General features: G+C 42.3%; 1 protein-coding gene across 3 annotated transcripts in view; it reads left to right on the forward strand.

The window, feature by feature from the left end:
* The window catches only part of CAD (carbamoyl-phosphate synthetase 2, aspartate transcarbamylase, and dihydroorotase), a 290191-nt gene that overhangs the window by 77362 nt on the left and 196619 nt on the right, over window positions 1-16210 (forward strand). For all 3 annotated transcript variants that reach the window (XM_053709445.1, XM_053709446.1, XM_053709447.1), the window contains exons 12-20: window positions 5860-6081; window positions 6194-6382; window positions 6490-6614; window positions 7087-7220; window positions 7508-7620; window positions 7720-7970; window positions 14434-14680; window positions 14823-14921; window positions 15045-15269. In XM_053709445.1, coding sequence (XP_053565420.1) covers window positions 5860-6081; window positions 6194-6382; window positions 6490-6614; window positions 7087-7220; window positions 7508-7620; window positions 7720-7970; window positions 14434-14680; window positions 14823-14921; window positions 15045-15269 — 1605 coding nt within the window. The remainder of the gene's footprint in view (window positions 1-5859; window positions 6082-6193; window positions 6383-6489; window positions 6615-7086; window positions 7221-7507; window positions 7621-7719; window positions 7971-14433; window positions 14681-14822; window positions 14922-15044; window positions 15270-16210) is intronic.

The raw sequence follows: 16210 nt of genomic DNA on the forward strand, positions 1-16210 counted from the left end.
GTGTATTTCTCATCATTTTTCTTGGCATTCCTTTAGAATTCCGAGAATTTTACAATTTCTTCAGGATGGTTTAGATAAAAGTTTGTCCGCAAGTTCCTTGAAAGGACAAATCTCTGCTCTTTCTGTTCTTTTTCACAGAAAGATTGCTATTCTTCCTGATATTCATTGTTTTGTACAAGCTTTGGTTCGTATAAAACCTGTCATTAAGTCAATTTCTCCTCCTTGGAGTTTGAATTTGGTTCTGGGGGCTCTTCAAGCTCCTCCTTTTGAACCTATGCATTCATTGGACATTAAATTACTTTCTTGGAAAGTTTTGTTCCTTTTGGCCATCTCTTTTGCCAGAAGAGTTTCTGAATTATCTGCTCTTTCTTGTGAGTCTCCTTTTCTGATTTTTCATCAGGATAAGGCGGTGTTGCGAACTTCTTTTGAATTTTTACCTAAAGTTGTGAATTCCAACAACATTAGTAGAGAAATTGTGGTTCCTTCATTATGTCCTAATCCTAAGAATTCTAAGGAGAAATCGCTGCATTCTTTGGATGTTGTTAGAGCTTTGAAATATTATGTTGAAGCTACTAAATCTTTCAGAAAGACTTCTAGTTTATTTGTTATCTTTTCCGGTTCTAGAAAAGGCCAGAAAGCTTCTGCCATTTCTTTGGCATCTTGGTTGAAATCTTTAATTCATCTTGCCTATGTTGAGTCGGGTAAAACTCCGCCTCAGAGAATTACAGCTCATTCTACTAGGTCAGTTTCTACTTCCTGGGCGTTTAGGAATGAAGCTTCGGTTGATCAGATTTGCAAAGCAGCAACTTGGTCCTCTTTGCATACTTTTACAAAATTCTACCATTTTGATGTATTTTCTTCTTCTGAAGCAGTTTTTGGTAGAAAAGTACTTCAGGCAGCGGTTTCAGTTTGAATCTTCTGCTTATGTTTTTCGTTAAACTTTATTTTGGGTGTGGATTATTTTCAGCAGGAATTGGCTGTCTTTATTTTATCCCTCCCTCTCTAGTGACTCTTGTGTGGAAAGATCCACATCTTGGGTAATCATTATCCCATACGTCACTAGCTCATGGACTCTTGCTAATTACATGAAAGAAAACATAATTTATGTAAGAACTTACCTGATAAATTCATTTCTTTCATATTAGCAAGAGTCCATGAGGCCCGCCCTTTTTTTGGGTGGTTATGATTTTTTTGTATAAAGCACAATTATTCCAATTCCTTATTTTTTATGCTTTCGCACTTTTTTCTTATCACCCCACTTCTTGGCTATTCGTTAAACTGAATTGTGGGTGTGGTGAGGGGTGTATTTATAGGCATTTTGAGGTTTGGGAAACTTTGCCCCTCCTGGTAGGAATGTATATCCCATACGTCACTAGCTCATGGACTCTTGCTAATATGAAAGAAATGAATTTATCAGGTAAGTTCTTACATAAATTATGGTTTTTTTTTCTGTTCAGTGAGTTTACTGGTGCCTTGCCTAAATCTTAAGACTGGCAGGTACCCAAATTGACATGTACATTTCTGAAGCTGGCGATGCACTATTGCACGCAACTGTTATTTGCTTTGCGCAATAAGTAAATGGTCTCAGTTCTAACAGTCGGGGTCATTTTATTAGGACCCTACTGCTGTTCCTTGGTGTGCATTCCTCCTTTGTGACTTAGGATGTAACAGCAGCACACAACAATTACAACTCTTAACTTAGCTGTTTCAGTTATAAAATTTGTTGATATTTCCTTGCAGATTACCTAGTCGGCGGCTAAGAGTTCGGGATTTTCCGTTTTAGCACGCAGTGCCTTATGGTTGCATTTTTGATCTGCAGATGTGTCTGCTAAATTGTTTTTGACTATTCCTTGCAAGGGAAGGACCCTGTTCGGGCCTGACTTGAAGGAGATTATTTCTGACATTACAGGAGGTAAGGGTCACCTCCTCCCTCAAGATAAAATATCTAAGCAAAGGGGACGACAGAGTAGTTTTCGTTCCTTTCAAAATTAAGGGAGTCCCCTCTTCCTCTTCCACTAAGCAGGAAGGGAATTATTCACAAACCAAGACCCAGCCAGTCTTGGATCTAGGGTAAACAACCCAAGAAGCCTGCTGCTACTAAGACAGCATGAAGGGGCGGCCCCCGATCCAGGACCGGATCTCGTAGGGGGCAGACTTTCTCTCTTTGTCCAGGCTTGGATAAGAGACGTTCAGGATACCTGGACACTCAAAATCGTGTCTCAAGGGTATCAGTTGGAGTTAAAAAATTCCTTCCCCAGAGGAAGGTTTCTTCTTTCACGATTGTCTGTCAACCAGATAAAGAGAGGCATTCTTACGTTGTGTAAGAGATCTCTCCTCAATGAGCGTAATTTGCCCCGTTCCAATACAGGAACAGGGGCAGGGGTTTTATTCAAATCTCCTTGTAGTTCCCAGAAAGGAGGGAACGTTCCGACCCATTTTAGATCTCAAGAGTCTCAACAAGTTTCTCAGAGTTCAATCCTTCAAGATGGAGACTATTCGGACTATTCCATTGATCCAGGAGGGTCAATATATGACTACCGTGGACTTAAAGGATGCATATCTTCATATTCCTATCCACAGAGATCATCACAAGTTCCTGAGGTTTGCCTTTCTGGAAGTGGCGCCTTAGCTGGACGATATTCTAATCCAGGCGTCGTTTTATCAGCTAACAGTCTCATTCCGACATTGTTCTGTCCTTTCTAAGGACTCACGGGTGGAAGGTGAATCTAGAAAGGAGTTCACTAATTCCACAGACAAGGGTTCCTTTCCTGGGAAATCTAATCGACTCTCTGTCCATAAAATTTCTTTTTGACGGACGTCAGAAAGTTAAAGATTCTGAATCATGCCGATCCCTTCAGTCCAATCCTCGGCCATCAGTGGCTCAGTGAATGGAGGCAATTGGATTGATGGTGGCAGCAATGGACATCATTCCGTTTGCTTGTTTTCATCTCGGACCTCTACAACTGAGCATGCTCAGACAGTGGAATGGAGATTATGCAGATTTGTCTCCTCAAATAGATCTGGATCAGGAGACAAGAAATTCCTTTCTTTGGTAGTTGTCGCCGGATCATCTGTCTTAAGGGACGTGCTTCCGCAGACCCTCATGGGTGATAATGAGGTGCAGTCTGGAACTCCCTGAAGGCTCAGGGTGTGTGGACTCGGTCGGACAATATTCAATGTGCTTCAGGCTTGGCCTCACTTGGCTTCGGCCGAATTCATCAGATTCCAGTCGGACAACATCACGGCTGTGGCTTACGTCAATCATCAGGGAGGAACAAGGAGTTCCTTAGCGATGACAGTATTATCCAAGATAATTCAGTGGGCGGAAGCTCACTCTTGTTATCTTCGGGAATCTACATCCCAGGAGTGGACAAATGGGAGGCGCATTTTTTGAGCAGACAGACGTTTCTTCCAGGGGAATGGGGACTCCATCCGGAAGTCTTTGCCAACCTGGTTCTCAGATGGGGCAGACCGGAGCTGGATCTTATGGCGTCTCATCAAAATGCCAAGCTCCTGAGATTCGGATCCAGGTTCAGGGATCCTCAGGCCGAACTAATAGATGCCTTGGTCATTTAACCTAGCTTATGTGTTCCCTCAGTTTGCTCTCCTTCCCCGGGTGATTGCTCGAGTCAAATAGGAGAGGGCTTCGGTGATCCTCATCACTCCTGCGTGGCCTCGCAGGACTTGGTATGCTGATCTGGTGGACATGTCATCTCTGCCACCATGGAAGCTTCCGTTGAGGCAGGACCTTCTCATTCAGGGACCCTTCCATCATCCGAATCTAGTTTCTCTGCAGCTGACTGCTTGGAGATTGAACGCTTGATTTTATCTAAGCGAGGGTTATCTGATTTGGTCCTTGTTACCTTGATTCAGGCACGTAAGCCTGTTACTAGAAAAATTTACCATAAGATATGGAGTAAATATCCTTATTGGTGTGAATCCAAGGGCTACTCTTGGACTATGGTTTGGATTCCCAGGATTTTATCTTTTTTTCCAGGAAGATTTGGAGAAAGGGTTTGTCGGCAAGTTCCTTAATAGGACATATTTCTGCTCTGTCTATTTTGTTACACAAGCGTCTGGCAGATGTTCCAGATGTACAATCTTTTTGTCAGGCTTTGACTAGAATCAGGCCTGTGTTTAGACCAATTGCTCCTCCTTGGAGTTTGAATTTAGTTCTTTATGTTCTTCAAGGGGTTCCGTTTGAACCTATGCATTCCATAGATAATAAGTTGTTATCTTGGAAAGTTTTATATTTGGTTGCTATTTTTTCTGCTCGCAGAGTTTATGAACTTTCGGCATTACGATGCAATTCTCCTTACCTTATTTTCCATTCCGATAAGGTAGTGTTACATAACAAACCTGGTTTTCTTCCTAAGGTTGTTTCCAACTAAGATATTAATCAGGAAATTATTGTTCCTTCATTGTGTCCTAATCCTTCTAAGAAGGAGCGTCTGTTACATAACTTGGACGTGGTCCGTGCCCTGAAGTTTTACTTGCAGGCGACTAAAGAATTTAGTCAATCATCTTCATTATTGGTTGTTTTTTTCTGTAAAACGTAGGGGCAAGAAAGCTACGGCTACCTCTCTTTCTTTTGGACTGAAGAGTATCATCCGTTTTGCATATGAGACTGCTGGACAGCAGCCTCCTGAAAGAATTACGGCTCATTCTACTAGGGCTGTGGCTTCCTCATGGGCATTTAAAAATTATGCTTCTGTTGAACAGATTTGCAAGGCTGCAACTTAGTCGTCTTCACACTTTTTTCCAAATTTGATACTTTTGCCTCATCCGAGGCTGTTTTTGGGAGATAGGTTCTTCAAGCAGTGGTGCCTTCCGTTTAGGTTCCTGTCTTGTCCCTCCCTTTCATCCGTGTCCTATAGCTTTGGTATTGTATCCCATAAGTAAGGATGAGTCCTCGGCCCACCCTGTCGTTTTCTCAGACAGGTCTTTATTTTTCTTAAACTTCAGTCACCTCTGCACCTTGGTTTTTCCTTTTTCTCTTCCTAACTTTGGTCGAATGACTGGAGTGGGAGGCAAGGGAGGAGCTATATATACAGCTCTGCTGTGGTGCTCTTTGCCTCCTCCTGCTGACCAGGAGGTGATATCCCACAAGTAAGGATGAAATCCGTGGACTCGTCATATCGTAAGAGAAACAAATTTATCAGGTAAGCATAAATTTCCTTTTTTTTGTTCTTTCAGCCTCAGCTTTATTTAAAACAAATTAAACTGTTGCTTTGATATTTCTCTTTAGTACATTCTAGTATACAGAATTATTCTGCACACTACACAGCTGGGTCTCCAATAAGCATGTAATAAAAATAGCTAGGTTTTAGTGCGATATTCGCCTAAATGAGACACATTAGATGTGTTTGTATATGTAAACTATACTGCTGATAGTAAAACATTACTAGGAGACAGCTGCATCCAGACCAAACTAATGCAAAGTTCCAACTTTTCATTTATAATCCATGTGCGACTAATCAAGAACAAGACTGTGTGAGACTCTCCTTGCGTTTAGCTTTGCCCTGGTGGGGACACCTCTGGCATTTAGCTTTGCCCTGGTGGGGACACCTCTGGCGTTTAGCTTTGCCCTGGTGGGGACACCTCTGGCGTTTAGCTTTGCCCTGGTGGGGACACCTCTGGCGTTTAGCTTTGCCCTGGTGGGGACACCTCTGGCGTTTAGCTTTGCCCTGGTGGGGACACCTCTGGCGTTTAGCTTTGCCCTGGTGGGGACACCTCTGGCGTTTAGCTTTGCCCTGGTGGGGACACCTCTGGCGTTTCCCTGCCTTGTTACAGGTCTTGAGATCCATCATTCATTTTCCCTTACTTTGCATTTTTGTTTTTAATATTTTGAATTTCCAGGCTCTGGCTGCTGCAGATCGCATTGGATATCCTGTACTTGTACGATCAGCCTATGCTTTGGGTGGCCTTGGATCTGGATTTGCCAATACCAGAGAGGAGTTAACTGCTTTGGTTTGCCAAGCTTTTGCCCACACTACCCAAGTCCTGGTGGATAAATCCCTGAAAGGCTGGAAGGAGATAGAATACGAGGTGGTTAGGGATGCCTACAACAACTGCATCACAGTAAGTGGGGAAAGTCCCTGGGTGGTTTACTATTAACTATGACTTCTGCAGTGTTTTGTTCTGTACCCCATAACAATGCATTTACCCACATGTGATTTTCTTAACTTCCCAGGTGTGTAACATGGAAAATGTGGACCCGCTTGGTATTCATACTGGAGAGTCCATTGTGGTAGCTCCGAGCCAGACGTTAAATGACAGGGAGTACAACATGCTGCGTAATACTGCCATCAAGGTGATCCAGCACCTGGGAGTGGTGGGGGAGTGCAACATCCAGTATGCTCTAAATCCAGAGTCTGAGCAGGTAGGTGTCCCCTCCATCACCACATATGAGTGCAATGCATGTGGTGTATTAAACTGCTCTACCAACTTCTAAACCCTGTTTGTGCTAACACCACCTCTCTCTGGCAGTATTACATCATTGAGGTGAACGCACGTCTCTCTCGCAGTTCAGCGCTGGCAAGTAAGGCGACTGGATACCCTCTGGCATACGTGGCAGCCAAGTTGGCACTGGGTGTTCCTTTGCCTGTTCTCAGGTACTGTCTTCCACAATCACAAACAACCTGAGCAAATACTTTTATGCCCTAGACCAGGTTATCTCCTTGAGGACCTGAGCACTACAGGAGACCATTGTGGTGTTACTTGTGCTCTAATGTAGCTGACCTGAGTACTTCACTTTGCTAAATTCCTGTTGCAAGCTCAGGGGCCCGATGTGAACACCTGCTCTTGTCAAGAATTTGACCTATGTGTGTGAACCATATATCATCATCTATTATGTTATGTAAACATTTCAGTTTTAATTGTTTTAGCTGAATTAGTAGGGTCTGGCTTTTTCATACATTCGTTGAAAAGAATTTTGAATGTATTTATCTAGTCTGTTTTGATGTTTGCAGTCAATGGTCAGATGTGAATGAGCTTGTCCACTGCTTTACACTGTGTTGCATGAGCAGCGGCACATAAACTATAGCAAACTCTAATGTGCCTATTATTCTCATTACTGTTTCACAGAAATTCTGTCACTAACTCAACCACAGCTAACTTTGAGCCCAGCCTGGATTACTGTGTGGTAAAAGTGCCACGATGGGACCTCAGCAAGTTCCTTCGGGTCAGCACCAAAATTGGGAGTTCTATGAAGAGCGTGGGTAAGTTCGGGGGGTAATGGTGGTCATATGGTGTGTACTGATGTGATTTTGAGTTGGTTGTGTTGGTGCTTCTGTAAGTCTAGTGATGTCTTCCTTTGTGATTGGGGAATCCCATTTTGAGAGCCTGGATATGCCGAATAACCAGCAATGCTGTCCTAGAGATCAGATGAAAGTGGAACATGCTTCCACTTAGCATATTTATGCTGAGGGATGAATAACCTACAGGCTGACTTATATTTAACTCTCCTATAGAAAAAATACTCAGTGTTTGCATTCTTCTTCCACAGGAGAGGTGATGTCGGTTGGAAGAAATTTTGAGGAAGCCTTCCAGAAAGCCCTTCGTATGGTGGATGAGAACTGTGTGGGGTTCGATCATAATGTGAAGCCAGCCTCAGATGAGGTGTGTGTAGGTCATGTGCTTCCAAAGGGCAAGGTGCCATTATAGCATGAAACTGTTATGGGAAGGGTTCTGGTAACTGTGGTTTTTATGGTCATTTAGGAACTGGCAACACCAACAGATAAGCGAATCTTTGTGCTAGCGGCAGCCATGCGTGCTGGTTACTCTATTGAGCGACTCTATGAACTGACTAAGATTGACCGCTGGTTTCTGCATAAGATGAAGAACATTACTGACCACTTATCCACACTGGAGTCCTACCATCAAGATGAGACCACTATGCCCCGTGAAGTTCTGCTTCAGGCCAAGCAGCTGGGCTTCTCCGACAAGCAAATTGCACAGGCAGTACAGAGGTAACCTGTATTCCCAACCAGCTCCTATATACAGTCTTAGGTAGTAGTAAAGTATTTATTATTACATTATGGTACATCTTCAATATCCAGCTGCCTGTTTAATGCTTTGTGCAGCACAATGTGTAATGATGCTATATCATCCTATCGTTGGGCAAACCAGCTGCTAACAGAGAAAAGAATAACTCTACAGGTTATGATATAGTTTCCTTTTCTTTCTAATGACACGATGAGTCCACGGATCATCTAATTACTATTCGGAATATCACTCCTGCCCAGCAGAAGGCGGCAAAGAGCACCCAGCAAAGCTATTTGCAGTACTAGTATGTACTGTTTTTACTCCAGGGTGTAGCTGTAGTCCATTTCAGTCTCTTCAGTAGTGGTGGCTTTTAAGCAAAGGGAACTTGTGGGACATAATTCTCACTGAGCCTCCCTCATATTTAAATAAAATTACTGCCCTTATTATTATTATTATTATTCCACAGGTCCGTGTGATGGAAAGGACCTCTCAAACCTAGTGAGCTGCCTGGCAGATTTTATTGAGGTAAGTGCTCATTTAATTTTCTTAAGCAGTATTAAAGGGCCACTAAACCCAAAATATCTTTCATGATTCAGATAGAACATACAAATTTAAACAACATTACAATTTCTATTATTTATTTTGCTTCATTTTTGAGATATCCTTATTTGAAGAAAAAGCAATGCACATGGGTGAGCCAATCACATGAGACTTCTATGTGCAGCAACCAATCGGCAGCTACTGAGCATATCTAGATATGCTTTTCAGCAAAGAATATCAAGAGAATAAAACAAATTAGATAATAGAAGTAAATTAGAAAGATGTTTAAAAATGCATTCTCTTTCTAAATCATGAAAGAAAAAATGTGGATATCATGGCCCTTTAAGGAAAAAATGATGGCACTTTTATTATTTTCCTGCAGGGGGATGTTTATTACATTTCTCCTAGTGTTAAGGAAATTATGTAAGGCAGTGTTTGCCGGCACTGGGGACTGGAGGAGAACTTGGCTCTATGTTTGTGATATTTACGCTATTTTATAACGGAGATTCACTTTAAATGTCGGACAGACGTTATTTGACATGCCCACAATGGGCGGGGCTTGTGTGGCGGTAATTTTAGCTGTTACGCATTTATTCTTCTTTCACTTCCTGTATAGGAGGAGAGATTCATTGCAGCTTGCAATTTTTTGTTCATAGCGTACAAACGATAGTTTATTGTATCATTTGTAGCAGCTCTGTTTGTTTACTCACACAGAGGCCATTTTTAAATACACATTTCCTGTATAAGCATAGGCACCTCAGCAGAGCTAAAGCTGTGGTGTAGAGGCTGTTTTAGGAAATGTTATAGTATTACACGATCAATAAATTAATTTCGTTTTTTGCATTGCTTCAAAAATAAAGCAGTTTCCTTTTAAAATTTAAAAGAAACCGTAACGGTTTTGGCTAAATAAAATTGTATTCAAGTTTGAATAATTTTAAGATAGATCATAACTCTGTTATAGATTACAGATGTCCTTATGTTTGAATGCTAACATTGAACCACCAATTCCTTTCTGTTCCTCGTGTTGAGAGAACATTCAATTTTAAGGATAGACTTTTTGAGCCAATATTGTCTAAGACGGATGCTGTCCAGGAGTCTTCTGACAATGTTCAAAATATGCCGCATATTTCTTCTCAGGTGTCCAAAATGTTATTACCCATTAATACAGTGCCCTGCACTTCCTCTCAAGCTCCCTCTGGGGTCTCTTTGCAAGACATTGTTCCCCTCATGTCTTCTGCAGTTTTCTGATGCTTTGCCTTTCCCATGCTACAGGGAAAGTGCAAGAGGAAGTCTAAACAATCAGTGCGTAAGGTGTCTGATTCATTTGTGGCTATTCCAAATATTCCCTCTCATAGATCTGATGGGGAGGATTCTTCGGTAGCATCTGAGGGTGAGATCTCAGATTCTGACAGTGTGATTCCTTCCTCTGATGCTGAAGTTGTATCCTTCAGATTTAAGCTAGAGCACCTCCATTTACTACTCAAGGAGGTTTTGGCTACTCTGGACGACTCTGACACTACTGTCGTTGTCAACCCTAATAAGTCTAGTAAACTTAACAGGTGGTATGATGTACCTTCCATAATGGAATGTTTTCCCGTACCAGATCGGGCTACAGAATACCTTTTTTTTTCTCCTATTTTTAAGAAGAGGTTTCCCATTGACCACTCTATTAAGGTGTCTTGGCAAATGGTCCCCAAAGTGGAAGGGGCATTTTCCACTTTAGCTAAGAGAACTACAATACCCATAGAGGATAGCTGTTCTTTTAAGGATCTTATGGATAAGAAAATGGATTGCCATTCTGACTCGCAGAACCTTGTGGTTGACATCCTGGTTGGCAAATGTGTCGTCTAAGCTTTGAGCTATTCTTTACAATGGTAAGACCTTGTTTGTCCCAGCTTTGGCTGATATTATTTCTGATATTATAGGAGGAAAAGGACGTTTCCTCCCTCAGGATAAGAGAAATAAGCAGGAGGGACGTCAGAGTAATTTTCGTTCTTTTTGAAACTTCAAGGGTAAACCTTCCTCTCACTCTACAAAACAGGAACAGTCCAAGCCTTCCTGGAGATACATCCAATCTTGGAATAAGGGAAAGCAATCCAAGAAGCCAGCTAATGATCTAAAGTCAGCATGAAGGATCTGCCCCTGATCCGGGACCGAATCTTGTTGGGGGGGGGGGGGGGCAGACTTTCCTTTTTTTTGATCAGGCTTGGGTTCAAGATGTTAAGGACCCTTGGACGACAGACATGGTGTCCCAGGGATATAAACTAGAATTCAAGACCTTTCCCCCCAGGGGCAGATTAATTCTCTCAAGATTATCTGTCAACCAGATAAAGAGAGGCGTTCTTACGTTGTGTTCGGTATCTATCCAAAATGGGGGTGATAGTTCCAGTTCAGGAGCAGGGTCTGGGATTTTACTCCAATTTGTTTGTGGTTCCCAAGAAAGAGGGAACCTTCAGACCAATCTTGGATCTCAAGAGTCTAAACAAATTTCTCAGAGTACCGTCCGTCAAAATGGAAACTATTCATTCCATTCTTCCTTTAGTTCAAGAGGGTCAATTTATGACAATAGTAGATTAAAGGATGTGTACCTTCATGTTCCCACCCACAGGGATCATCCCAAGTTTCTGAGATTTATTTTTCTCCACAAACAATTCCAATTTATGGCTCTTCCTCTAGGTCTTGCTACAGCTCCCAGAATTTTTCAAAGGTTCTGGAATCTCTGTTGGCAGTGCTCTGGTTACAGGGTATTGCAGTGGCGCCTTATCTGGATGACATTCTGGTTCAGACCCAGTCTTTTAATCTAGCAACTCCCACATGGAGATGCTTTTTCCTTCCTGCGTTCTCACGGTTGGAAGGTGAGTCTGGAAAAGAGTTCCTTAATTTAATCTACAAGAGTAGTCTTCTGGGGAACCATAATAGATTCCATATTGATGAGATATTTCTGACAGAGGTCAGAGAATTGAAAATGTTCGATGCTTGTCTGACACTTCAATCCTTTCTTCAGCCATCAGTGGCTCAATGTATGGAGGTAATAGGTCTGATGGTAGCCGCTGTGGACATCATCCCGTTTGCTCGTTTTCCACCTCAGGCCTCTGCAGTTAGACATGTTCAGGCAGTGGAACAGGGATTATTCGGATCTATCTCCGCAAATTCATCTGGGTCAGAGGACAAATGTTTCTCTTCCTTGGTGGTTGTCTCAGGATCATATCTCCCAGGGAATCCGTTTTTAGCTGACTCTCCTGGGTGATTGTGACAACGGATGCCAGCCTACTAGGTTGGGGAGCAGTCTGGGGCCTTCTAAGGGCTCAGGGGACATGGACTCGGGAGAAGTCTGTTCTTCCCATAAACTTTCTAGAGCTTAGAGCATTCTTCAATGTTCTTCTGGCCTCCGTTAGCTTCAGCCCAGTTTATCAGATTTCAATTGGACAACATTTCCTCACTGGCTTACATCAATCATCAGGGAGGATTTCTGAGCTCCTTGGCCATGTCAGAGGTGTCCAGGATTTTTCAGTGGATAGAGACCCACAATTGCTGTCTATCTGTGATTCACATTCCAGGAGTGGACAATTGACAAGCGGATTTTCTGAGCAGATAGACCTTTTTCCGGGGGAATGGGAACTTCATCCGTAAGTGTTTTTCCAACTTGATTCCCAAATGGGGACAGCTTGATCTAGATCTCATGGCATATCGTCAAAATGCCAAGCTCCCGATGTACGGGTCAAGGTCCAGGGATCCTCAGGCGGTACTGATAGATGCTCTGTCTGTTCTTTGGCATTTCAGTCTAGCATACCTTTTTTCCTCCATTCACTATCCTTCCTCTGGTCATTGCCCGAATCAAACAAGAGAGGGCGTCTGTGATTCTTATTGCTCCAGCGTGGCATTGCAGGATCTAGTATGCAGAACTGGTGGAGATTTCATCTCGTCCACCTTAGAGACTTCCTTTGAGAAAGGGCCTTCTACTTTAGGGGCCCTTCCTTCATCCAAATATAGTTTCTCTGAAGCTGACTGCTTGGAGATTGACTGCTTGATTTTATCTAAGCATGGATTTTCAGAATTGGTAATTGAGACCATGATTCAGACTCGTAAGCCTGTGACTAGAAAGATTTACCATAAGATATGGTGTAAATATCTGCATTGGTGTGAATCCAGAAACTATTCTTGGAGTAGAGTTCGGATTCCTAGAATTTTGCCTTTTATCCAAGAGGGCTTGGAGAAGGGTTTATCGGCAAGCTCCCTAAAGGGTCAAATATCTGCCTCGTCTATTTTGTTTCATAAACATTACATAGACGTGCAATCGTTATGTCAGGCCTTGGTCAAAATCAGGCCTGTGTTTAAAGTGAATGTCAATTTTGATGCTAAAGTGCCTGGTTTTTAAAAATTCAATTAAAATCCGGGGAACTTTAATTCATCAAAATTTACATTTCACTCCTGTTGTGGGAAAAAACCTTACCTTTTAATCCTGACAGCAGCTCCAGCTTCCTCCACCCGTTGCAAAGCCTCTTCCTGGGTCTAAAATGAGGAATCCGGCTTCCTCTAATCATGGCGTTGAATCAGACACTGATTCCCCCGGGGGAGCAGTGATTGTAGGATGACCCATCCATCATTTCTGACGTCAGAAATGGCTTGCAACGACCGGAGAAAGCTGGAGCTGCTGTGACTATTAAAATTTTGATGAATTAAAGTGTCCCTGTTTTTAATAGAATTTTTAAAAACCGGGCACTTTAGCATCAAAATTGACATTCACTTTAAACCGGTTACTCCTCCTTGGAGTCTTTATCTAGTTCTTAAAAGTTCTTCAACAGGCTCCGTTTGAGCCTATGCATTCCTTAGATATTAAATTATCTTGAAAGGCTTTGTTCTGGTTGCTATTTCATCTGCTTGTAGAGTTTCAGAACTCTCGGCATTACAGTATGAGGCTCCTTATCTTAATTTTCATTCGGATAAGGTCGTTTTGCGTACTAAGTTAGGGTTTCTCCCTAAAGTGATTTCAGATCGGAACATTAATCAGGAGATTGTTGTTCCTTCCTTGTGTCCTACCTTTCTTTTCAGAAGGAGCGTCTGCTGCACAATCTGGATGTGGTGCGTGCATTGAAATTCTATTTACAGATGACTAAGGAGTTTCGTCAGTCTTCTGCTCTGTTTGTGGTTTTCTCTGGAAAACGTAAGGGCCGGAAAGCTGCGGCTACTTTTTTCTTTGTGGCTAAAGAGTATAATTCACTTGGCCAATGAAACTGCTGGACAGCAGCCTCCTGAGAGAGTTATGGCTCATTCTATGGGGGCTGTTTTCTCTTCCTGGGTATTCGAAAATAAGCTTCTGTGGAGCAGATTTGCAAGGCTGCAACTTGGTCCTCTCTTCACACTTTTTCTAAAATTCTATTACTTTGATACTTTTACTTCGGCTGAGGCTTTTTTGGGGAGAAAGGTTTTTCAAGCAGTGGTGCCTTCGGTTTAGGTTCCCTGTCTTGTCCCTCCCTTATCTGTGTACTTTAGCTTGGGTATTGATTCCCAACAGTAATTAGATGATCCGTGGACTCATTGTGTCATTAGAAAGAAAACAAAATTTATGCTTACCTGATAAATTTATTTATTTCTTGACACGCTGAGTCCACGGCCCGCCCTGTTTTAAAGACAGGTTTTTGTCATGCTATAAACCTCAGACACCTCTGCACCTTGTTGCTTCCTTTCTCTCCTTTGCTTCGGTCGAATGACTGGGGTTGGAGGGAAGGGAGGTGATATTTAACAGCTTTGCTGGGTGCTCTTTGCCGCCTCCTGCTGGGCAGGAGTGATATTCCCAATAGTAATTAGATGATCCGTGGACTCATTGTGTCAAAAGAAATTTATCAGGCAAGCATAAATTTTGTTGTTCTTTCTCCAATGTTTCGCTCACTCATCTCTTCTTCTTTACAGCACTGAGCTGGCAGTCAGGAAAATGCGTCAAGACTGGAAGATCTTGCCGGTGGTAAAACAGATAGATACTGTAGCTGCTGAGTGGCCAGCTCAGACCAATTACCTGTATCTGACATATAATGGCACTGAGCATGACCTGGACTTCCAGGAGTCGCATGTTATGGTAATAGGCTCAGGCGTGTATCGAATTGGAAGCAGTGTGGAGTTTGATTGGTGTGCAGTGGGCTGCATCCAGGAGCTACGTAAGGTAATTATGTTGACAATAGGCCATATAACAAATTACTGCCAGAGGCCACCAAATTAATAATAATGTGAGTCAGGAAGTTGCATTTTTATTTGTCACTCATTTTCTGTGACTCTTACCCCATCTATATTTTGTATCTGCACAGATGGGTTTTAAGACAATCATGGTGAATTACAACCCGGAGACAGTCAGTACAGATTATGACATGTGTGACCGCCTCTACTTTGATGAAATCTCCTTTGAGGTTGGTGACAAGTATCCAAGCTGCTCTGTATTACCGCTGTAACACCGGTGGTGTTTAACCGCCACTTGCTACTGTGGTTTCTTCCATCCTTCTACTTGTCACTGAGTCTCTCTCTCTCGGCAGGTGGTGATGGATATCTATGAGCTGGAAAATCCTGAGGGGATCATCCTGTCCATGGGCGGCCAGTTGCCCAATAACATTGCCATGTCTCTGCACCGCCAGCAGTGCCGTGTTCTAGGAACTTCTCCTGAAGCCATTGACTCAGCTGAGAACCGGTTCAAGTTCTCACGACTGCTGGACACCATCGGTATCAGCCAACCACAATGGAAGGAGCTGTCTGACTTGCAGGTGCGTTTGACAGTTTCCCTTCTATCCGACTGCCAGTAACTGCTTTTGGAAGTGATAATGTAGCTTCTGTAAACTGAGCTGTTATTTCTGAGTGTTCCTAGCTGATACTGTTAATGGATTATAGTGACTTCTTGTACTTTCCTTGTGGAACATTAAGAACAGTTGCTGAGTGTTTGTGACATAAATCAGGCCTGAAATAATTTGCATGTAACCCCTTTGCTGCCAGTACGTCCGCATCTAGTTACACTTTGTCCCCACTGAATGTCTTTATTACCTAGCGGCACGGAAGCAGAAACAACTAGTTTGCTGTTATTGCTAATGGCCGTGAAGCACATGAGATGAATTAAATAGGCCTTAGACACTTAAAGGGACACTAAAGCCAATTGTTTTATTTCATGATTCAGATAGAGCAGCAGCCCTATTTCCTGTCCTATTGCACACTTCCTATCTAGATATCTTTTCAACAAAGAATAACATGAGAACAAAGCACATTTGGTAATAGAAATAGATTGGAAACTGTTTTTTAAAATGAAAACAAAATGTGGTGTTCTGTCCCTTTTTAACTAAAAATAAGTAGCTAATAAATAACTGAGGCGTATTGGTACTCACTTCATTCAACCTCTGGGAGTAGTACAAATCTTACAATATGTTTATTTATTTTACCCCCTTTTACTTTACCTCTGCTGAGTTTTCCAATTGGAGGAAGTGTTAGGGTTCTGGGTGATCTCTCGGGGATTGTCTGAGCTTCGTTACCAGATGAATAAACAAAGTGAATAATTTGCTTATCTGAGGCTATAAAGGGACAGTAAACGTGGTTTAATTACAAGACATTTCTGTTGTCTTGCTATAAAATAAGTCAAGTGTAAACATTTGTAAAACAACTCTGTTAGCTGCAATTGCTTTTATTTCTATACTGTAACTAAACTCCACCCATCATTTGG

Source organism: Bombina bombina, chromosome 4 (assembly GCF_027579735.1).
Source record: "Bombina bombina isolate aBomBom1 chromosome 4, aBomBom1.pri, whole genome shotgun sequence".
In the NCBI taxonomy this organism is placed as follows: Eukaryota; Metazoa; Chordata; class Amphibia; order Anura; family Bombinatoridae; genus Bombina; species Bombina bombina.